Raw genomic sequence first — 23,874 nt, forward strand, 5'->3', positions numbered from 1 at the left:
ACACTATGTGAAAATGAACCCATGGTAGATCCAAACTACTCAGGTTTGACATGCCAGCCATCAGATGAGATGAGAACAGAGAGTCACTTGCTTGATGGAAACTGAGTCAGATTGGGTGATTAATCAGCCACTGATTAATCAGAATGCAAGTCTGACTAGGGGAACCACAAATAAAAATGGGCCTTAGGCTGTGTTCCCTATTAAATTAATAACTGACTACAAAGCTAAGGAACATTTCAAATTTTATTTGATTCCTTAGATTTAAAATTGGTGGTATGACAACTGAATGTATTTTAAAACATGCTTTTTTTGAAGTTAATATATTTCTCTGCAGAAATAAACTCTTGACATTAATGATATTGACTCTTTTATCCAGTTTCAAAACTATTTTGTTAAGAAAGTTATAATTATTGATACTATTCGACAGCAAAGAGCAGACTGCTTTAAATGCTCAACGTCTTTTCAAAATAGATCATTATTCTCCTATTTATTTCCAAATAAGAAAAGAGCTGACAGAGGTTGAGATTTGTTCAAATATTTAAATCCTAGAGTATGTATATATAATATATATGCGAGATGTGATGAGGTGTGTATTTGTGTGTGTGTGTGTGTGCATTTGAGTGTGTGAATGGCACATAATCTTTCCAAATAACGTAGAGAAAATTGTATCTGACAATCCTATTATAGAATGCAAAAGACAGGAATGAAAAATCTATGGTCATGCCTATTTACAAAATTGTTTAAATAAGTCTAGTTTAAACAACATACTAACATCACTATTATTTCTATATAATCCCAATAACTATTTGGGCTTAAAATTTATACAAGTCTATTTAGATAAATTCATTGCATGCTAGAAATGAAGATATTTCAAGGAGAATATAAGAATGGCAAGGTCTTTGTAGCATCACTGCATGTGACTGGAGTAAAAATCCACAGTGAGCTCGCTGAGTAAATTGTTTCAGATTTGATTCCTTCAACTATTATTGAAGATTCTCCCACATATAATACCTTAATGTTACTCAATTCATTGTTCTAAGGTTGCTCTAAAATTGTTCTAAATTTCTCACTATGCTGAAGTTCATTTCTAAAATAAAAGGTAATGCAGGCACTTAACATTTTGATAAATACTACTTTATAATTTTGATCTCATTTCCTGGTTTTTATTACATTAGATTCTCTATCAAAAGAGGTCATTATAGTTTAAGGAAAAATGCTTAACAATAGAGTGTGTATGTCAGGATATTTCAAACGGTGAAGAAATAATGTTTTTAACTACTGCAATTATGCTTCTTTCTTTCCTACTGGATTTGATAATCATGGCCAAATTATTCACTAATTCCTTTTACAGATAACCAAAAAATGCCAAAAAGTGCTGTTTCTACTAAAATCTCTTAGCAGGAGGATCTTCATGTTTGGATCCTGCACAAAGCTATTTTCATTTGTTTAGAGCACTTAAACAAAATGGACAAAATGCGTATTATTTTTAAATTACCCATATATAACAGAGCATCACCAGTGACAAACACATTATTGCTGAAGAGTAGACATATTTTGCATCTGCTTATGTCTTAATCCGATGTACTTTATTCAAGAAGCAGGAAGAGAGGGACAGAGTCCTGTAGTTGGCCTTAACATCCTGCCCCACAGGTCTGTGCCCCTTACACTTACTCACCAAGGCTTGGCCGTGGGTTTGTTACATTGAATCACTACTTAGAAACTTAGTTTCTTTCACCATTGGCCAATTTTCATGAATGTTGTCAATGATAGAATTTCTCGATTTTTCGGATATCTCGAATAATTTTAAGCCCTGGCTTTAACTCAATTAAAAATATTACTTTCAGTTATATTATTATCTGTTCACATTTGAGCTCCTGTTAACATCTGTTATTTGAGTTGTTAAAAAATAATTTGTTGATACTCTTTTCCATGCTATTTTACAGAAACATGTGTAACTTGTTAAAAGTGTTCTATTCTTTTTTCTCTGTAAAAAGTAAGAATTCTAAGAAAAAAATTACACTAATGAACTAAGGTTAAGAATAATTCCGGCGCGGTGGCTCACGCTTGTAATCCCAGCACTTTGGGAGGCCGAGGCGGGCGGATCACGAGGTCAGGAGATCGAGACCACGGTGAAACCCCGTCTCTACTAAAAATACAAAAAATTAGCCGGGCGTGGTGGCGGGCGCCTGTAGTCCCAGCTACTCGGAGAGGCTGAGGCAGGAGAATGGCGTGAACCCGGGAGGCGGAGCTTGCAGTGAGCCGAGATCGCGCCACTGCACTCCAGCCTGGGTGACAGAGCGAGACTCCGTCTCAAAAAAAAAAAAAAAAAAAAAAAAAAAAAAAAAAAAGAATAATTCAGTTTGCTTTTGTTTCTCTTATTTATAGGTATAGCGAATTGGATTAATCTCACTCCTAAGTTGCACTATTATTAGTCTATGCAAGGTCTTTATTTATTATTTGAAAACTAGCTAGTTTTTTAAATTTTAATTATTACCCTCTCAGCCCCATTAAGACCCATGCCCCGCTATCTTTACATAATGAATCACTCTAACATACATTAGTGTATGTCTTTGATTATGGTTATATCTTTAAAGAATATGTGCTGGCACTTTTAATATACATCTTTGGTATTTTTTAATTTTAAATTTATATATTTGTTTTAGTTTTCACTCAATGTGATTATTAATTGTTAATTGTTTCTAATGCCACAAGTTTTATACAGTACCTGCTCATCACATATTATTTATTTCCTAGTGATAGAAACTTCATTGACTTCAACTTCCTGCTATCAGAAACTATTCTTTAATAAGAGCCACCACACAGTGTTAATTCATTCCTAATCAATTTTTGGTGCCAATTAATGTGTCAGATTATCTTTCTGTCTATATCTATTTGTCTATTATCTATCATCTGTATATCATCTACATCGATCTGTTTCCAAAGTCTTAATTACATTCTATTAACTTTTTTTCTATTTAGCTCCACTTATTTTTACTAAAAATTTTAGTAGGATATTTAATATTGTCTAATTCCTCTTTTTTCTTCTTTTTCAAAATTTGCTCTTCTATGGAAGTTTATTATGATATGTAACTTTGGAATACATTTGCCTAGTAACTAAAAAAAAATCTGCTTTATTTTTAGCTTTCAGCTTTATTGAGATAAAGTTGACATACAATAAACTTCACAAGTTTAAAATGTAAATTTGAAACTTTTAACATATGTATACATCAGCGAGAAAATACCACGGTCAAGATAGTGAGCATATCTATCACTCCCAAAAGTTTCCTTTTACCCCTTGGTAATATGGACCCCACACCTTTTCTCAATACTACCCCTAATCATAGGCAACTACTGATCTGCTTTTTGTCAGTACAGATTAGTTTGCATTTTCTAAAATTTTATATAAATCAAATCGTATAGTGTGGGTACACTGTACAAAGGAATGGTTCACGGCCTGGGCTGGACAGAGGAGGACACAGTGAGATTCCATCACGCTACTCAGAATGAGGCACAATTTAAAACTTATGAATTGTTAGTTTCTGAAATTTTCCATTTAGTATTTGTGGACCACAGTAGACTGCAGGTAACCATGTAACCGCAGATAAAGGAACATTACTGTGTGTACTCAGTGTGTGCTCCTTTTTGTCTTTCTTTTTTCATTTTGCTTAAATATTTGAGATTTATCTATGCTACTTTATCTTAGTCTATGACTTGTCTTTTGATCCTCTTAAAAGTGGCTTTGGAATAGCGGAATCACCCAAGTTTAATGAAACCTGATTTATGTAGGGATTTTTTGCTGTTATGGATTGTGTTTTTGTTGTCTTATTTAGGAAATATGTGCCAAATTCAAATCCACAACAATTTCCTGCTATATTTTCTTCTGGAAGTTTTATAGGGTTAGGCTTAAAAATGGTTCTAAGATTCATTTTGAGTTAATTTTTTTGTACATGATAAAGGTATAGATGAAAGTTTTTGCTTAATTTTCCTGAATGTATAATGTTACATGACCATAGTTATTTTGAAAAGATTATCCTTTCCTCACTGAATTTCCTTTGCACTTACTTTAAAAATCAGTTGAGTGTGTATATGTATGGGTTTTTCTTTTTCTTTCTTTCTTTCTTTTTTTTTTTTTTTTTGAGTTGGAGTCTCGCTCTGTCTCTCAGGCTGGAGTGTAGTGGCACGATCTCGGCTCACTGCAACCTCCGTCTCCTTCTCCTTGGTTCAAGTGATTCTCCTGTCTCAGCTTCCCAAGTAGTTGGGATTACAGGCGTGTGCCACCACACCTGGTTAACTTTGGTATTTTTAGTAGAGACTAGGTTTCACCATATTTGCCAGGCTGGTCTCGAACTCCTGACCTCAGGTGATCCGCCTGCCTCAGCCTCCCAAAGTGGGGTTTTTCTTTTATCTTTAATCTGCTACATTTGTCTATGCCAATACTACACTGTCTTGCTGACTGTAGGTTTGTAATAATTATTGAAGTCAGGTAGTATATATCCTTCAACTTTTTTTTCTTTTTCAAAACTGTTTTTACTATTCTAGATATTTTGCATTTCTATGTAAACTTTAGAGTCAGCATGCCAAATTCTATGAAAATACTTACTGAGAATTTCATTGGAATGTCATTGAATTTATAGATCATTTGGGGAATAATTGACATCTTAAAAATGGATAATTTTACTATATAAGCAGACTGTATTTCATCATTAATGTTGAATTTCTCTTAGTAATACTTTTTAGTTTTCAGTTTCCAGATCTTACACAAATTTTCTGGCTATCCCCAAGTATTTCATAATTTTGATGCTATTGTAAATAGTATTTTCAAAAATTTCACTTTTGTAGAAACACAATTGATTGTTAATAGTGATCTTGTATCCTGAGACATGTGTTAAGCTCTCTTATTAGTTCAAGAAGATTTTTTTTTTTTGTAGAGTAATATGTTGTCTATGGAAAAAAAAGGTTTTTCTCTTCCCCACCAATCCAAATGACTATACAAGGTTTTTGTGCCTTACCATATTGACTGGAAATTTGACTAGGAATAGTGAGAAAAGATATATTTTCCTTTTTTTCCTATCAAAGGGGAAAACATTCATTTTTACATAATTAAGTATATTAGCTTCAGGTCATTATAGGTAACTTATATCGGGTTGGGGAATTTTCCTTTCTTGTTTACTGAAATATTCTTTTTAGTGTTTTAAAATCAGGAACAATAGCTCGATTTCTCTTATGCTTTTTAGAAATCTATTGGGATGATCATATGTGTATATGATGAAAGATATTCTTTTTTATTCTAATGTTAAAGCAACCTTGTATTCCCGAGATAAACTCAAATTGGTCTTTTTGTTTGTTTGTTGGTTGGTTTAGTATTGAATCTACTTGTTAACATTTTCTGAAAAACGTTTGCATCTATGTTCACAAGGGATATTGGTCTAAAGTTTGCTTCTGTTGTTTGCTAGTTTCACTTTCAGTGTTATGTTTGTTTTATATCATGTTAAGAATATTCTATCTTCAATTTTCTGGAATAGTTAATTAAAATTTTTTTTAATGTTTGGTAGAATTTACTGTGATACTGTGATATCACCTGGGCATAGGGTTTTCTTCATTGAAGGCTTTTTTTTTTTTTTTTTTTTTTTTGATGCGGAGGGTACACATGCAGGTCTGTTACATGGGAATATTGCTTGAAACTGAAGTTTGGGGTAATGGGCCTATCACCCAGGTAGTGAGCATAGTACCCAACGGGTAGTTTTTCAACCTATGCCTCCTCCCTACCTCACCCCTCTAGTAGTCCACAGTGCCTATTGTTCCCATATTTACATCCAGGTGTGCTCAATGGTTAGTTTTCACTTAGAAGTAACAACATGAGGTATTTGGTTTTCTGTTTTTAATGACAAGTTCTGTTTTTTATAACTATAGGATTACTTAGGTTATCCATATTATTTTTAGTGAGCTTTGGTAATTTGTGTCTTTCAAAGTATTTGTCCACTTATCTATGCTGTTGAACTTACTGGTTTAACGTTTTTCACAATGTTGCCTTATTAGTATTTTTAAAAATATATCTGTAAAATCTACAGTGGCGTCACTTCTCACATTCCTGCTACTGGTAACTTGTGTTTCTCTGTTTTGTTTCTGGTCAATCTAGTTTGAGCCTGGTAAATTTTATTGACATTTTGAAAGAGTCAGATTTAGATTTTCATTGATTTTCTCTATATTTCTCTTTTCTAGTTAATCATTTTCCACTGTAATCTATATTGTGCCCTTTCTTTGCTTACTGTTGGTTTCATTTGTTCTCTTTTTTCTAATTCTTTTTTTCTGATATCCCGACATTCTTTATTCATATTATTCCTACTTCTAATAAAATATATAATTGAGCTGAATTTTTAAAAAATATAGATACTTCAGGATACTTCTAAATAGTGAGTGAGTGAAAGTCATTATTTGCCATAACATAACATAATATTCAAATAGTTAACCAAAAACCCAAATGCCCACTAGGTGCCAAACACTGTTCCAGGCATTCTTCCTCTTTAATTTTTTTACTTTTTCATTTTACTTTAAGTTCTGGGATACATGTGCAGAAGGTGCAGGTTTGTTACACAGGTATACATGTGCCATGGTGGTTTGCTGAAACTATCAACCCGTTATCTAGGTTTTAAGCCCCACATGCATTAGGTATTTGTCCCAGTGCACTCCCTCTCCTTGCTCCCCAACCCCCGACAGGCCCCGGTATGTGATGTTCCCCTCCCTGTGTACATGTGTTCTCATTGTTCAGCTCCCACTCATGAATGAGAACATGTGGTGTTTGGTTTTCTGTTCCTCTGTTAGTTTGCTGAGAATGACGGTTTCCAGCTTCATCCATGTCCCTGCAAAGGACATGAACTCATTCTTTTTTATGACTGCATAGTATTCCATGGTTTATATGTGCCACATTTTCTTTATCCAGTCTATCATTGATGGGCGTTTGGGTTGGTTCCAAGTCTTTGCTATTGAATACTTAAGTGGAAGTTGAAGTACTGGATTTGAATCTTTTTTTATCTTTTCTAATCTGGTTGTGTAGTGCTACTGCTTCACATAGTGTTACTACTTTACCTAAAACTGATACATTTTATATATTTTATTTTCATGTTCATTCAAATCAGAATGCTTTTAAATTTCTCTTTTGATTTCTTCCTTCACTTGTTATATGAAATTGTGCTATTGTCTAAGTAATCAATGATTTTCTAGCTATCTTTCTGTTAATTTGATTTCTAATTTAATTTTATCAGAAATTAATTTCAAAGTTTTTCCACTCTTATAAGGCTTAATAGTTTAAACATATTTTATTAAAATGCATATAAGTTTGTTGAGAGTGGATACCTAAAAAAGTGAACTTATCTTGGAATGCTATTAATCTCTATCCCCTCCAGGTTTTGTCTAAGCCATTTAATAGTTTTAAAGCTTTCTTCTTTATTCTTAGATATTTGATAATTTATATTATTATTTATATGATACTAGCCCTATTAATATTTGATTATTAATATTTAGGGGAATGATTTTGATTTTATTGGTCTAGTATCACAATGAGCTTGATTTTTTAAGCTAAATGCCTGCATTATGTGTGTGTGTATGTGTGTGTGTGTTTGTGTGTATATACATACTATATATATTATATATGTATGTAGTATATGTGCATGTATATATTATGTATATGTATGTTATATATGTATTATATTATATGTATATTATACATGTTAGTATATACATACACAGTATATACACACATATGTATATATAATTATGTATAATTATATATACATATGTGTGTATGTATGTATATATGTATGGATATATGCTTTTAGCTATTTTTATAGCATTTTAATTCTATCTGATGATTCACTGAGAACATATTATCTCTGCTCTTCAGTGTTGCAATTTATTAATGCTTTCATTGTATTCTTTACACAGTCTATTTTTGTTAAGTTTACTTATGCTATGAAATTATTTTTGGTTATTTTGGGTAACATACATTAACATATTGAATACAAGAATCAAATATTTGTACACTTCTTTATTGATTCCTTCATAATTATTCAGTCACTGAAAGAACAATGATAAAAAAGATGTCTCTAATTACAATCCCACCTATTATCACAGATGTATTCATTTTTACCTATAATTTCATCAGTTGTTATTTATAAATATATAAAAAGGCTACATTTTTAGATACATGTATAGATTTATACTTGTTATATTCTATTCATCTATGTTTAGTGTATGGAATTTGACTTTATCCTTTATGATTGTATACTTAAGTTCTATTTTTAATTATACAGTTGCTTGAATAGGATTCTTTGATTTTAATTGTCTTATTTAAATTGCAATGCTTTTATTTTTAAACTTTCTTTGTTCTTTTGATTGTATATCTTATAGATTTCACAAACCTAGAATATTTTTTCTTATCCAATCTGAAGTTAGTGCCTTGATATAAGTTTAACTTAGTTTTATTAACTTTAATGACATTTGTGTTACAATTTACTACAGCTTTTCCATTTTATATTCATTTGTTTATCACAATTCCATTTATCCTATGTTTATTCATATATATATTTACATATGGGATAAATGGAATTGCACACATATAGATATATAGGTGAATAAACATGGGACAAATGGAATGCAAGTGCATATATATATGCACTCATGCTTATGTTTCTATTTTGCTATTCACTTCCTGGAATCATCTTGGAATCCTCTGGCTCACTGATATCACAACACCCAAAACACATATCATATTGATATTATATAAATTTCTTGATTGTAATAAACATACTACATTTATTTTAAAACTTTGTTTCTTATTTATGTTGATGACATTAATCTTTAACAAATAATTTAGTGATTATTGTTATTCATATCCCAAATACATGACATATTGAAATTATTTTTTCTTTCTATAGTATATTGTTTATTAACAAAACCTGTCCTTGCAGGACAAAGACTGTTTTATTTTGTCATTGCATATATCTGCCAGTTTACTGGAAAAAATTAGACTACAGTATTTTCTGTCAACTATTCAACAATATTATTCCTTTGACTTCTCCCATCTAGAGTTGCTGTTGTGAAGACCAATAAGTATCTAATAATTGTTCCTTTTAATTGATATAATTTCGTTTTTAAAATTCAAAACTTTCTGTATAGTGTAACTAGAAGTTAATTTTAAAAATTCTATACTGCTTAGCAGTCTGAAAACTTTATAAATCTGATTTATAACATAATCATATTGACTAGGTATTAAAGTTTTATTTTTGTTAACTATATTTTCTTTTTTTCTCTTTTACTAATTCCATCTATGTTTCTGTAGAAGATTTGTATTTATGTAAGCTTTCTTTAATTTTAAGTACACATTTATTTCTTTCATTATTTCAACTACCATATTTTATCATCTAGTATCACCAATGTATTTTATATTTGCATTTATATTTGTTCATACTCCCTCTGTTTTTGAGTGTTAATTATTTATTTGAGTATATTTATATACTTATATTACCTTCATACTTTTCATTAATTATTTCTAATTTGCTATTCTTGTTCAGTATGCTGTCCTTTACAGTTCTTTATGTCCCTTGTATATCAATTTTTTTTTCCTGTAAGTTCATTTCTTTTTTTTTTTTTGGAACCATTATCTACCTTGGATCATAATAACAAACTGAGGGGAGGGAGAAAAGACTAGTTTCTGGTTTACACCTTATAAAGCTTTTAGGATGTTAGAGAGAGAGGTAGGGGTTGCCTCAAAGTACCAATCTACTGCTTTTATGATCTGGTTTCATTTGTCCACACACCTCCTTATATTAAAATGTAACATGCCCTTTTGAAAATGTTTCTATACCTCCACTTAAGGCCTGCTTAATTCTAAGATTCATGTTTCAAAGTTAAAATTACTAAATCCATATAATGACCATATGATCACAGAGGGTCAGAAGCAATTCAATTCTTGGGAGTGAAAGCGCCATATACACCTGTTGCTCATCCTTCATTCAGTCTGCCCTCTAGTGCAACATTGTTTTTATTCTCACTTCTTCATACAAAGATCAGCTATTGTTATTTTTGCTCTTTAGAACCAGAGTATAATATGCCTAATATGAAGGAGAGAAATGTATTTATATAGAATAGCTTTTCACATTATATTATTATAGTTAAACTGCCCCCCCACCACCTTTCTCCAGTGCTTGCTTGCTTGCTTGCTTGCTAGCTTTTCTTTCTTTCTTTCTTTCTTTCTTTCTTTCTTTCTTTCTTTCTTTCTTTCTTTCTTTCTTTCTTTTTTCTTTCTTTCTTTCTCTTTCTTTCTTTCTTTCTTTCTTTTTCTTTCTTTCTTTCTTTTCTTTCTTTCTTTCTTTCTTTCTTTCTTTCTTTCTTTCTTTCGTCAACAGCAGGATCTATTCCTTTTGCATTTCCAGGGAATTATTAATATTTTAATACTAGTTTCTGGCATAAAAATATTTTGTAATTGGTATAGGTGGCAGGAGAACAGTAGCCTATATTTATTAATACTCCTGTCAAGAAATAGCAGCTTCTCATGTACTTCTTTTTACATATTTTGTTACTCCTGAATTTTTAATCTTTTGGTTTAGGTTTGTACTGACTAGAATAGAAGGACAATATTTCATATGTGCAGTATATATATTATATATATTTATATAATAAGCTTATATACACAATTCCCTCTATGATAATACATATATATGTGTATAGACATAATACACACATACAATCATATAATCTTATACATATCCACAATATGAGACTCTGTGAAAGAAGTTCTTTAAAACGCTGATCTTCAAATAAAAGATTAACGTCTAATCTGTAAGTTGTGATCTTTATTTTGGCTATATATTTGGGACTTCTTATTTATAAATTAGCAGCATAATTTTATTGATATTATACAATTTAAGTGAGTAAATGCCAGAGTCCAATCATTGAGCTCTGGATCTATGCATAAGTGTGATTCTTGGCCAAAAAGAGCAATTGATGGTTGACTCAGTCTTACGCATAACCCTGAGGGAATAAATCTCTTTATTGGCCTTCCTATATAAATCTTTCCATTTATATAACTGTTCCATAAAAGTAAGCTTTATCTTTGACACATTAAACACTTACTTTGTTCATTAATTTTTTCATTGAATCATTGTTTAGAATGCTTAAAGCATAACATTTAGTCCAGTAAATTCACTTTTACACCAAACTTCAAATATAATAAGTGAAAATATATTTTATTTCTTATCCAAGTGTATTATATTACTTTGGTATGGCTACTATAACAGAATATTATAGATTGGGTAACTTAAACAATAGATATTAACTCTCTGTCAGTTTTGGAGACTGGAAGTTCAAGATCAAGACGCTGACAGGGTTGGATTCTTCTAAAACCTCTCTCTTTGGCCACCTTCTCTGGGGGTGCATGTGGTCTCTCTTCTGCATGCACATGTGTACCTAGTGTCTCATGTGTCCTCATTTCCTGTTATAAAGATTCAAGCTTAGTTAGATTAAGGCTCACTGCGATGGCCTTATTTTAACTTAATTACCCGTTTAAAGGCATCTATCTCCAAATACAATCACATTCTCAGGTATTGAGGGTTAGGATGTCAACAAATGAATTTGAGGGGGATACAATTTAGCCCATAGCACCAAGAATTCTGCTAAGTAAATGTTTTTCATAACATTAGTGCAGAAAAAATATACCATTGTGTAATAAAAAAATAAATACTTTCAAAAATTATTTAATTCTGTAGAATAGAATCAGAGCAATTCAATGAAAATGTAGGAGACTATCTTTTATTTCTTGGTATAATACTTAGGAAATAATAGTAGAAATATAAATATAATAGTAGAAAGGGTATTTGATTTGAGAACAGATGATAAGCCTTTTATTTATATGTATTTTTTTTTTTGAGACAGAGTTTCTCTCTGTGGCCCAGGTTGGAGTACAGTGGCGTGATGATAACTCATTGCAGCCTGGATCTCCCAGGTGTAAGCAATTCTCTCATCTCAACCTCTTGAGTAGCTGGACTACAGGCACCTCCACTCCTGGCTAATTTTTGTATTTTTTGTAGAGACAGGGTTTCGCCATGTTGCCCAAGCTGGTTCCAAACAACTGGGCTCAAGTGATTCTCCTGCCTTGGCCTCCCAAAGTGCTGAGATTATAGGCGTGAGTCATTGCATCTGGTCCAGTATAGTTTCATACTGAGATAATGATCCTTATTAAGCCCCTTGACCCCTATAAGCCCTGTCATTTTTTTCATAGCACGTTTATGGAATAATGTTTTGAGAGATCAAATGAATTATGTATTTGCAAGTTCTAATATAATAAAATTGCAAATAATCATTATTGTTTGATATTACTATAATAATTATCATCATGTTTGTGTAACATACATTTGACAAAAAATAAATGCATATTTTCTGTGTAATTTTAAATGGAAATAATTAGTATTCTGTTGAAGAACTTTATGAGACCCTCTTCAGTAATTTAGAAATACTCCTAATTCTGTGAAAATTAATGTATATTTTTAAGAACCTATTATGTATAAAAAGCTAGATTGGGTGTTGTGCATGATACAATTGTAAATAAAACATATTCCAGTTTTTAAGACAATTGTTTCCAGTAAAAGTAATATACCAAATTGAATATGGATGGTTCCTGAAAGATAACTCTACATGAAGTGTGGTTGTAGCCCATGAGAGTTTGTAGAAAGTCATGATTGTAACTGTTTGGTGCAGAGTGAGGAGATAAGAAAATACATTTTGAGAAGATAATTGAAAAGGAGAGAAATGGGAGGAAATGAGACCAATGTAAGAATTCATAGTATGAGTTTGAGTGAGAAGTAATTAGGTCCCGAAATAAAGTAAAATTTGACAACTAGATAAAGGAAAGATAAATGACATAAATATTTAAATGCAGGGTTTGCAAGCTGTTAGAATATTCTTTTCCTGCCACCTTCACTTTGTGACAGTACTCATTCTACCTTGCATCATCAGCAACAATAGTTGTATTCTTCTTTTGACCCTGTATTTATGGAGGTGGCAATACTACTACATTTTGTTTTCCTCCCACCAAATAGCATGAGAACAATTACATAAACCATTCGTATTAAGCTTAAAGAATTGAATTGCACTGAAACAATGCAATTGTTGAAACAAATGGAATCAAAAATTTTCATATTAGATGATAGTGGGGGAGGAAAGTAAAAAAGGGTAATGCCATTTATATAAATATAAATTGCAAAAAAGAAAGTTTTCTTGGGGAAGAGGTTTAATTCACTCTGGGCTGGGTCTAGTTTAAGAGGCTGGGATTAAGTAGATGGCAATGTTAAATAAATTATTGGACATTTTATTGTCCCTTAGGGGAATATCTCTATCCTTCCTAAATGTAGAAAAAGATCTCACTACATTGGAAGTATAAGTAAGGGAAAGGGGTTCCATTAACACATTATTATTCTAGTTTTTAAACTGATGGTCTTACCAAGGTGAAGTTGATAAGAAAAGGCAATGGTAGAACATTAAGAAAATCAAAAGTTAGAAGGCAGGGAAAAGGAAAAAAACAACAACATTTTAAAGTAGATTAGAAAGGTGGAACCAGAAAAGTAAAGTGTTTTATGCCAAGGAGAGAGGCAGGTGTCATGAAGTCTAGCTAAAGAATGTGAGGAAACCATTGGTCTGTGACTGTAAAGCTTCAGTGTGCAAATAGGAAGGAACAACTTGAAAGGTCAAGATAGAAAAAGACAAGAAAGAGAAAGCATGCTTTTCGGAAAGAGGACTTGGAGGACACAAAACAGCACATGACCAGGCAACAGAACAGAGGGGGTGAAAACAGAACGGAGTAGTTTTGAGAATTTACAACATAGGCATAAGCTATTTGATGGAACCAATTTTAATGGCTTCAGCAAAGTTGAAAGCAATGTCACCTGATGACAGAGAACAAGTAACAAAGTATTTCAATGATAAAGAAAAGTAAAAAATATTTTATATGGACGCACCAAGAGGTAAGCACAAATTACAATTAACAAAGAAGACTCATGTGACCCATCATTAATAATAAACTCTGGGAATTTAAAGATTTGAATTCTAGAAGGAATTTTGCCTCTAAAACATGAGACGCTAATACTAAGTGAACAATTTAAGTCTTCACTTTTGTCTTTTCCAACTGTAAAATATTTTCTAACAGTATTTATCTGATCAAAATAATTTTATGAGTCCTAATGAATCCACAGCAAACTCCTAGTGAATCACAGTGACTCTCACTGAAAGTGAGTGCTTCAGGACTTTGAAAAATAATAGTTACTCTACAGCCATTTATAACCAGAACCATGCTATTATAATATAAATCTCAAGGAAAAAACTTCAAAATGTTGTGTTATGCATATTTTGTAAATAAATAATATGTAATATACATGTATACACACATGTCCATAGTTAAATTATGTTTAAAGAACAAATTTTTTACTGTTGTTAAGTAACAGAAGAACAGATTTAGATAAAATTACTTAAAATCAACATCAAAAAGTATTATTGGTATAAATTAATTGAAATAAATTTGTACAACCAGTTATTTTGAGAATGTATATCTAAGTATTTATTAGATTGGTTTTTTATTTTGGTTACTAGATGGTTGATGTAGATATGTACTTTATGTTTTCTGAACACATAAATTGAAAAATAATTGTCAGATACAACTAATGAATCCTTTTGATTTTGCATTTTGTGGTTCTATATCACAGACTTACTTTTGTTTGCTCCGTTTTGAATGATGCCTTACTTTATTATCATTACAATGATTATTTCTTGTTGGGCTTTTATATAAATTTCAAGTTTATTCAGTTTCTACTTCTAGTTGTTTAAATTTAAGAGATTATTTGCATTTCCTGAAACTATAGCTCTTTAATTCTATAACATTACTTGTCCTGGATTATTAAAATGCAGGTTCATATGACTTCCGTTAAGGTTCTTCATGCATCTCCACTTCTCTCTCTGTGAAATACCTTCAACAGAAACTGTTAAAAAGGAAGAACTTCTCTTTCCCCAAGTGGCCACAGTAAAGGGAAGTAATAGACTGACAAGGCTTTTAGATGTAAGAAAATGACTTCTGGATTAATTACTCCCTAAAACTTTATATACAAAAAGTCTTTGATACTCTAAGTTTCCTTATTAAACTAATGAGTTTACTCTTGCCTATACCTGTTTCCCCATCCTTGATTTTACTTTTCCAAACTCTTACTGTGTAAACTGCCTAATTTTGCTATGTATGAGATACATGGACACACTCAACAACTATACTATATTAGGTAGGAAATCATATTATTGTGTGTGAGATGCATGGTAAAATGAGTGTATGCAGTCTTCTGGGAAAAATCATTAATAAGTATTACCTTGTTTAAAAGATTTTAGAAACCATGAAATACAAAAGCAGGGCATGTGCATATATTTGTGCTTTTAATGCTTGAGTGCAATATGTAACTACAGCTTTATGAAAACTTAAGCAACATGTATATATATACATATATAAATTAATAAACTTTATTTTAGAGCATTTTAAAGTTCACAGCAATATTGAACAGAAAGTAGAGAAAGTTATAGTATACCCACCAGTCAACACACGTGCACAATCTCTCCCACTATCAATATGCTGCACCAGAATGGTTGTATTTGTTACTATTGATGGACTTAACACTGGCACATCATTATCACCCAATGTCCATAGTTTATACTGTTTCACTCTTGATATTGTATTTTTTGGGTTTTGAAAAATGTCTAATGATATTTATCTACCATTATAGTGTAATGCAAAATAATTTCACTGCCCTAATCCTGTGTTCTCCCTATTCATCCCTCCCTCCCTCCTTCCCCCCCTTCTTCTTTTTCTTTTTTCTTTTCTTTTTTTTTTTTGTGAGGCAGAGTCTCGCTCTGTCGCTCAGGCTGAAGTGCAATGGTGCAATCTAGGCTCACTGCAACCATCGCCTCCTGAGTTCAAGCGATTCTCCTGCCTCAGCCTCCCCAGTAGCTGGGACTACAGGCATGTGCCACCAGGCCCGGCTAATTTTTTTGTTTTTTAGTAGAGGCTGGGTTTCACCATGTTAGCCAGGATGGTCCCGATCTCCTGACCTCGTGATTATCCCTCTGCCTCCCCAAGTGCTGGGATTACAGGCGTGAGCCACTGCACCCGGCCCCCTCTCTTCTTCTTAACCCATAACAATCACTTTTTTTTTAATGACTCCATAGTTTTGCCTTTTCCAGAATATCATACAGTTGGAATTATACAGTAAGTAGTCTTTCAAGACTGGCTTCTTGCACTGAGTAATATTAATTTTATTTTCTTTCATGTGTTTTCTTTCTTGGGTAGAGAGTTCATTTCTATTTAATAAATAGTACTGATTCCATTGAGTTGGTATACCTCAGTTTATTTATCCACCCATCTCATGAAAAACATCTTGGTGGCTTTTAAATCTTGGCAATTATGAATAAAGCTGCTGTAAACATTCATGAATAGGATTTTGAGTGAACATAAGTTTTCAACTCGTTAGGGTGAATATCAAGAAACATGATTGCTGGATTATATGAGAAGAGTAAGTTTGGTTTTATAAGAAACTGTCAAGCTGTCTGCTAAAGTGTCTTCCAAAATGGCACCATTTTGCATTCCAACTAGCAATGAGTGAGAGTTCCTGTTGTTCCACATTCTTACTAATGTTAGATGTTGTCAGTGTTCTGGATATTAGCCATTATAATAGGTGTGTGGTGGAATCTTAATGTTGTTTTAGTTTGCAATTCCTTAATGATATATGATGCTAAAAATTTTCATAAGCTTTCTATCTATAGCTCTTCCTTGGTGAGGTGTCTGTTTTGATCTCTTCTCCATTTTTAAAATGCGTTGTTCATAAATTTTAAGACTTCTCTGAATATTTTGGGTAATAGTTCTTTATTGGAAGGTTTTTCGCAAATATTTTTTTCCCAGTCTGTCATGTCTTCTTCTCTTGACATTATCTTTTGCAGAGCAAGGTTTTAAATTTTAACGAAGTCCAGCTTATGAGTTCTTTCTTTTTTTCTTTCTTTTCTTTTCTTTCTTTTTTTTTTTTTTTTGAGGCGGAGTCTCACTCTGTCAACCAGGCTGGAGTGCAGTGGCGCGATCTCGGCTCACTGTATGCTCCACCTCCCGGGTTCACGCCATTCTCCTGCCTCAGCCTCTCCAAGTAGCTGGGACTACAGGCGCCCGCCACCACGCCCGGCTGATTTTTTTGTATTTTTAGTAGAGACGGGGTTTCACCATGTTAGCCAGGATGGTCTCAATCTCCTGACCTCATGATCCACCCGCCTTGGCCTCCCAAAGTTCTGGGATTACAGGCGTGAGTCACCATGCCAGGCCCAAGTTATTTATTTTATAGATAATGCTTTTGGTATTATATCTAAAAAGTCGTCCCCATACCCAAAGTTACTTAGATTTTCTCCATTGCTATCTTCTATAATTTGTATAGGTTAGTATTTTATATTTCACTTTATGATCCATTTTGTATTTTTTTTGTGAAATGTGTAAGGTCTGTGTCTAAATTCATTTTTCTTTTTATAAAGTTTTTCTAGCACTATTTGCTCCATTGTATTGACTTTTTTCCTCTGTCAAAGATTAGGTGACTATATTTATGTTGGGGTACTTCTGGTCTATCTATTTTGTTCTATTGGTCAACTTACCTGTTTTTTCACCAATACCACACTGTGTTGATTACTGTAACTTTACAGTAAGTCTTGACATTGGGTAGTGTCAGCCCCCTTACTTTGTTCTTCCCTTTTTTGATTTGAATTGAGTATTATGGGCCTTTTGCATCTCCACATAAACTTTAGGCTCAGTTTGCCAAAATGCATATAATAATTTGCTAAGATTTTGTTTAGAATTGTATTGACTTTGTAGATAAAGTTGAAAAAATCTGACACCTTGACAATATTGAGTCTTCCTATCCATGAACATGAATATCTCTCCATTTATTTGGTTCTTTTTTTTGAAATCATTCATCAGAGTGTTATAATTTTTCTCATATAGACCTTGTGCATATTTTGTGAGATTTATACCTAAGTATTTCATTTTGGAGGGTCCTAATGCAAATAGTAATGTATTGTTTTTAATTTCAAATTACATTTGCTGGTATATAGGAAAGTAACTATCATTTGTATATTAACTTTGAATCCTAAAACCTTGTTCTAATTGTTTATTGGTTCCAAGAGGGGGTTGTAGGTATGTGGCCTTATTTCTGGATTCTCTATTCTGTTCCATTGGTCTATGTGTCTGTTTGTGTACCAGTACCATCCCATTTTGGTTACTGTAGCCTTGTAGTATAGTTTGAAGTCAGTAATGTAATGCCTCTAGCTTTGTTCTTTTTGCTTAGGAGTGCCTTGACTATTCAAGCTCTTTTTTTGGTTCCATGTGAATTTTAAATTTTGTTTTTTTCTAGTTCTGTGAAGAATGTTATTAGTAGCTTCATCAGAATAGCATGAATCTGTAAATTGCTTTGGGCATTATGGCCACTTTAATGATACTGATTTTTCCTACCTGTGAGTATAGAATGTTTATTTGTTTGTGTCGTCTTTGATTTCTTTGAGGAATGTCTTGAAATTCTCATGGTAAAGATCTTTTACCTCCCTGATTTGCTGTATTTCTAAATATTTTATTCCTTTGGTGGCAGTTGTGAATGGGATTGCATTTTTAATTTGGCTCTTACCTTGGCTGTTGCTTGTGTATAGGAATGCTAGTTATTTTCATATGTTGTTTTTGTACCTGAAACCTTGCTGAAGTTGTTTACCAACTTATTGAGCTTTTGGGCTGAGAATGCAGAGCTTTCTAGATATAGAATCATGTCATCTACAAACAGGGATACTTTAATCTCTCTCTTTCTGCTTAGGTGTCGTTTATTTTTTTCTCTTGCCACATTGCTCTTGTCACGACTTTCAATACTATTTTGAATAGGAGTGGTGAGAGAGGGCGTCCTTGCCTTGAGCCAGTTTTCAAGGGGAATGCTTCCAGCTTTTGCCTATTTAGTATGCTGTTGGCTTTGGGTTTGTCAGATAGCTCTTATTATTTTAAGATATGTTCCTTCAATATCTAATTTGTTGAGAGTTTTTAACATGAGAAGATGTTAAATATTATTGAAGCCTTTTCTGCATCTATTTAGATAATCATGTGGTTTTGTCTTTAGTTATTTTTATATGATGAATCACATTAGTTGATTTGTGTATGCTGAACCAACCTTGAATCCCAGGGAAAATGCCTACTTGATTGTGGTGGATTAGTTTTTGATGTGCTGCTAGATTCAGTTTATTGGTATTTTGTTGAGAATTTTGCGTCAGTGTTCATCAAGGATATTGTCCTAAAGTTTTCTTTTTTTGTTGTACCTCTGCCAGCTTTTGGTATCAGAATGATGTCAGCCTCATAGAATAAGGTAGGGAGGAGTGCTTCCTCCTCAATTTTTTGAAATAGTTTCAGTAGGAATGGCACCAGCTCTTCTTTGCACATCTAGTAGAATTTGGTTGTGATTCTCTCTGGTCCTGGGCTGGTTTTTTGATTGACAGGCTACTTATTACTGATTAAATTTTGGAGTTCATTATTGTTCTTTTCAGGGAACTAATTTATTCCTGGTTTAGTTTTTGGAGGTTGTATGTGTCCAGTAATTTATTCATTAATTTACCAATTTCTTCTAGATTTTCACATGTGTGTACAAGGTGTTCATAACAGTCTTTGATGGTTATTTGTATTCCTGTGGGGTCAGTGGTAATATTCTCTTCATTATTTATCATTGTGGTTATTTGGATCATCTCTCCTTTTCTTTATTAGTCTAGCTAGTGGTCTATTTGTTAATTTTTTTTTTCAAAAAATCCACTCCTGCCTTCATTGATCTTTTGAATAGTTTTTCATGTCTCAGTCTCCTTCAGTGCAGGTCTGATTTGGGTTATTTCTTGTCTTTTCCTGGCTTTGGGCTTGGTTTGCTCTTGCTTCTCTAGTTCTTTTAATTGTGATGTTAGGTTGTTAAATTGAGTTCTTTCTAACATTTTGATGTGGGCATTTAGTGCTATGAATGTGTCCCAGAAATTCTGTGTCCCAGAAATTCTGGCATGTTATATCTTTGTTCTCATTCATTTCAAAGAACTTCTTGATTTCTGCCTTAGTTTCATTATTTACCTCAAAGTCATTCAGGAGCATGTTGTTTCATTTCCATCTAGTTGTATGGTTTTGAGCAATTTTCTTAGTCTTGAATTCTATTTTGTTGTGCTGTGGTCCCTGAGAGTGGTTGGTATGACAGGGGGTTCTTTTAAATTTGCTGAGGATTCTTTTATATCTGATTGTGTAGTTGATTTTAGAGTATATGACAAGTGTAGAAGAGAATAATGTATATTCTGTTGTTTTGGGGTGGAGAGTTCTGTAGATGTCTACCTGATCCATTCGGTCAACTGCTGAATATCTTTCAAGTCCTGAATATCTTTGTTAATTTTCTGACTCAATGATCTGTCTAATGATATCAGTGAGGTGTTGAAGTTTCCCACTGTTATTGTGTGGGAATCTAAGTCTCTTTGAATGTCTCCAAAAACTTGATTTAGGAATCTGGGTGCTCCTATGATGGGTGCATATATATTTATTATAGTTAGTTCTTCTTGTTGAATTGAACCCTTTCCTATTATTTAATGCCCTTCTTTTTTTGTCTTTTTTGATTTAATGTCTGTTTTGTTTGAAATTAGAATTGTTACCCCTGCATTTTTCTTTGTTTCTCTTGCTTGGTAGCTTTTTCTCCATCCCTTTATTTTGAGCCAATTACTGTCATTGCACGTGAGATCGGTTTCTTGAAGACAGCATACCATTGGATCTTGCTTCTTTATCCACTTGCCACTCTGTGCCTTTTAACTAAAGGCATTTAGCCCATTTATATTCAAGGTTAGTATTGATATATGTGGACACAAACAATCCTACACCAGATCCCTGCCCTACTGCTAACACCACTACCAGTACAGATGCACATACAGTTGCTGGCAGGGCCATTGGCCCCCAAATCATACTGCCACTGTTGCTGTTGCCAACACCTGCACAGAGGCCAGCACCCTGGCACCCACTAGCACTCCACAGCAGCTAAAAGCGTGTATTCCACCATGCTGCTGCTGCCACTGCTTCTGGCACATGCAAATGGGTACACATCCCACTGCCACTGCCCTGCGAAGTGCTTTGGCTGGCACCACCATTCAGAGTGTTGTGACCAGTGGCCCAGGAGCACCTCAGTGCCTCCAGCACAGCAGTTCCCTAATCTTAAGGAGCCAGAAATCAAAGGTATGACCTAATATCAATGGCTCCCAAACCAGATTTAGAAAATCCAGTCCAGGAGTCCTGACCTGAGCCTTGGCACCCTTAAATCTTCCAGTAATGAAGCCAATTGACTGAACCCACCTTATGTCACAATCAAACGCCCAAGGTCATCAAATAGGATAAAAGAAAAAAATCTAAAGGGCAGCAACTTTAACTGCTGAAGGAACATCAGCCCACAAAGATGAGAAAGAACCAGCACAAGAACTCTGACAACTCAAAAAACTAGAGGGTGTTTCCTCCAAATGACTGCACTAGTTGTCCAACAAGGATTCTTAACTGGGCTGAGATTGCTAAAATGACAGAAATAGAATTCAGAGAGTGAATAGGAATGAAGATCATCAAGGTTCAGGAGAATATTGAAACCCAATATAAAGAAGCAAAGTCAACATTATAGATTCTGACAGATAAAATAGTATAGAAAAAGAACATAATCAATCTGATAAAGCTGAAAAACACACAATAATAATTTTATATTGCATTTGCAAGTATTAACAGCAGAATAGACCATGCTGAGGAAAGAATCTGAGAGCTTTAAGACTTTTTTTCTGAAATAGGAGAGTCAGAAAAGAATTTTAAAAAAAAGAAGAAAAAGGGCCAAACAAAACGTCCAAGAAATATGGGATTAGATAAGGAGACTGAATCTACAACTCACTGGTGTCCCTAAAAGAGACGGGGAGAATAAAAGCAACTTGGGAAATATATTTCAAGATGTGATCCATAAGAACTTCCCCAATCTAGTTCAAGAGGCCAACAATCAAATTCACGAAATGCAGAGAACTCTCACAAAATATTTCACAAGAAGATTATACTCAAGACACATCATCATCAGATTCTCCAAGGTCAAAATGAAAAAAAAATGTTAAAAGCAGCTAGAGAGAAAGGACAGGTCACCTACAAAAGGTAGCCCATTAGACTAGCAGTGGACAACTCAGCAGAAACCCTATGAGCCAGAAGAGATTGGGGCCTCATATTCAACATTCTTAAAGAAAAGAACTCCCAACCAAGAGTTTCATATCCAGCTAAACTAAGCTTCATAAGCAAAGGAAAAATAAGATCCTTTCCAGACAAGCAAGTTCTAAGGGAATTCATACCTCTAGACCTGCCTTACAAGAGCTCCTGAAAGAAGCACTAAATATGGAAAGGAAAGACAATTACTAGTCACTACAAAACACACTTGTATATTTAGACCACACAAACAAGTTGGCATAATAAACAGCTGAAAACATGATGACAATAAAACAACCACACAAACAAGGTGGCAGGAGATGGAGAGAGTGAAGGGGGAACTGCCAAACACTTTTAAAACCATCAGGTTTTGTGAGAACTCACTCACTGTCATAAGAACAGCATGGTGGAAACTGTCCTTATGATCCAATCACCTCCGCACCAGGTCCCTCCCTTGACATTTTGTGATTACAATTCCAGATGAGACTTGAGTGGGGACATAAAGCCAAACCATATCAATTGCATATGATACTCCTAGGTGTAGATTTTTGTTTGGTTTGGTTTGTTATCTCTCCTGCTTTGTGTTCTCTGTACTTTCTGGATATGTAGTTTGATATCTGACATTAACTTGAGGACAATTCCCAGGCATTATTGCCTCATACATTTTTTCTGTTCCTTTCTCTCTTTCTTCTCCTTTTACTATTCTTATTATGTCTATATTATACATTTTATAATTTTCCCACAGTTCTTAGATATTTTGTTCTGATTTTTTCTCAGTCTATTTCTCTATTTTTTAGTTTGAAAATTTTCCATTTTTGTATTCTTAAGTTCAGAGATTCTTTCCTCAGGTGTGTCCAGTCTACTACTAAAACCATGAAAATCTCATTATTCATTTCTTTACAATGCCTTGATCCCTAGCATTTCTTTATTAGAATTTCTATCCCTCTGCTTACATTGTCAATCTGTTCTTGCTTGTTGTTTACTTTTTCCATTAAAGGCCATAGAAAAATAATCATTTTTTTAGGAGTTCTTGGCCTGATAATTCCAAACTTACTGCCATATCTGACTCTTGTTCTAATGATTGTTCAGTCTCTTCAAACTTTTTTTTTTCCCTTCTAGTATGCCTTGTAACTTTCTGTTGGAAGGCAGACATGAGGCAGTAAATGTAACTGTAGTAAATAGGCTATTAATAATGTAGTGGGAAGATAGAAGGGGAAGGTAACTTTTTCCAGTCCTATTATTAGATCTCAGGCTTTTGGTGAGCTTCTGCTTCTGGTCTACAATCTCACAGGCCCCTCCTCTGTTTCAGGTGAGGTAGAATGACTGGAAGGAACTGGAATTGTGTATTTCCCTTCTACTACATGGAAGAAAAGAGAGAGCTTGAGTTGGGTATTTTCCTTCTCGCCAAATAGGTTAGGCTCTGATATAACCCCAGCAATTTAGGCTCTGGTAAAAGAATTTCTCCTGAGGACTGGCCTTGCTGAAAACGATGGTAAATATACTGCGAAGTATTTCAAAATAGGTCCTACACCATGACTGGGTTCCCCTAGAGTTTATCTTTTAATTTCCCCTCACTTCTGGCA

The 23,874-nt window shown here is 33.4% G+C and overlaps 1 protein-coding gene across 7 annotated transcripts in view; it reads left to right on the forward strand.

The window, feature by feature from the left end:
* The window catches only part of GRIK2 (glutamate ionotropic receptor kainate type subunit 2), a 672,448-nt gene that overhangs the window by 596,629 nt on the left and 51,945 nt on the right, over positions 1–23,874 (forward strand). The window contains exon 14 of one of the 7 annotated variants that reach the window (XM_030809507.1): positions 14,947–15,828. The exons of the other annotated variants lie outside the window; for them this stretch is intronic. Coding sequence (XP_030665367.1) covers positions 14,947–15,000 — 54 coding nt within the window. The 3' untranslated portion in view covers positions 15,001–15,828. Of the gene's footprint in view, positions 1–14,946; positions 15,829–23,874 lie in introns of those variants that run through there. 7 annotated transcript variants of the gene reach the window in all.

The sequence above is a fragment of the Nomascus leucogenys genome, chromosome 3 (genome assembly GCF_006542625.1).
Source record: "Nomascus leucogenys isolate Asia chromosome 3, Asia_NLE_v1, whole genome shotgun sequence".
Classification (NCBI taxonomy): Eukaryota; Metazoa; Chordata; class Mammalia; order Primates; family Hylobatidae; genus Nomascus; species Nomascus leucogenys.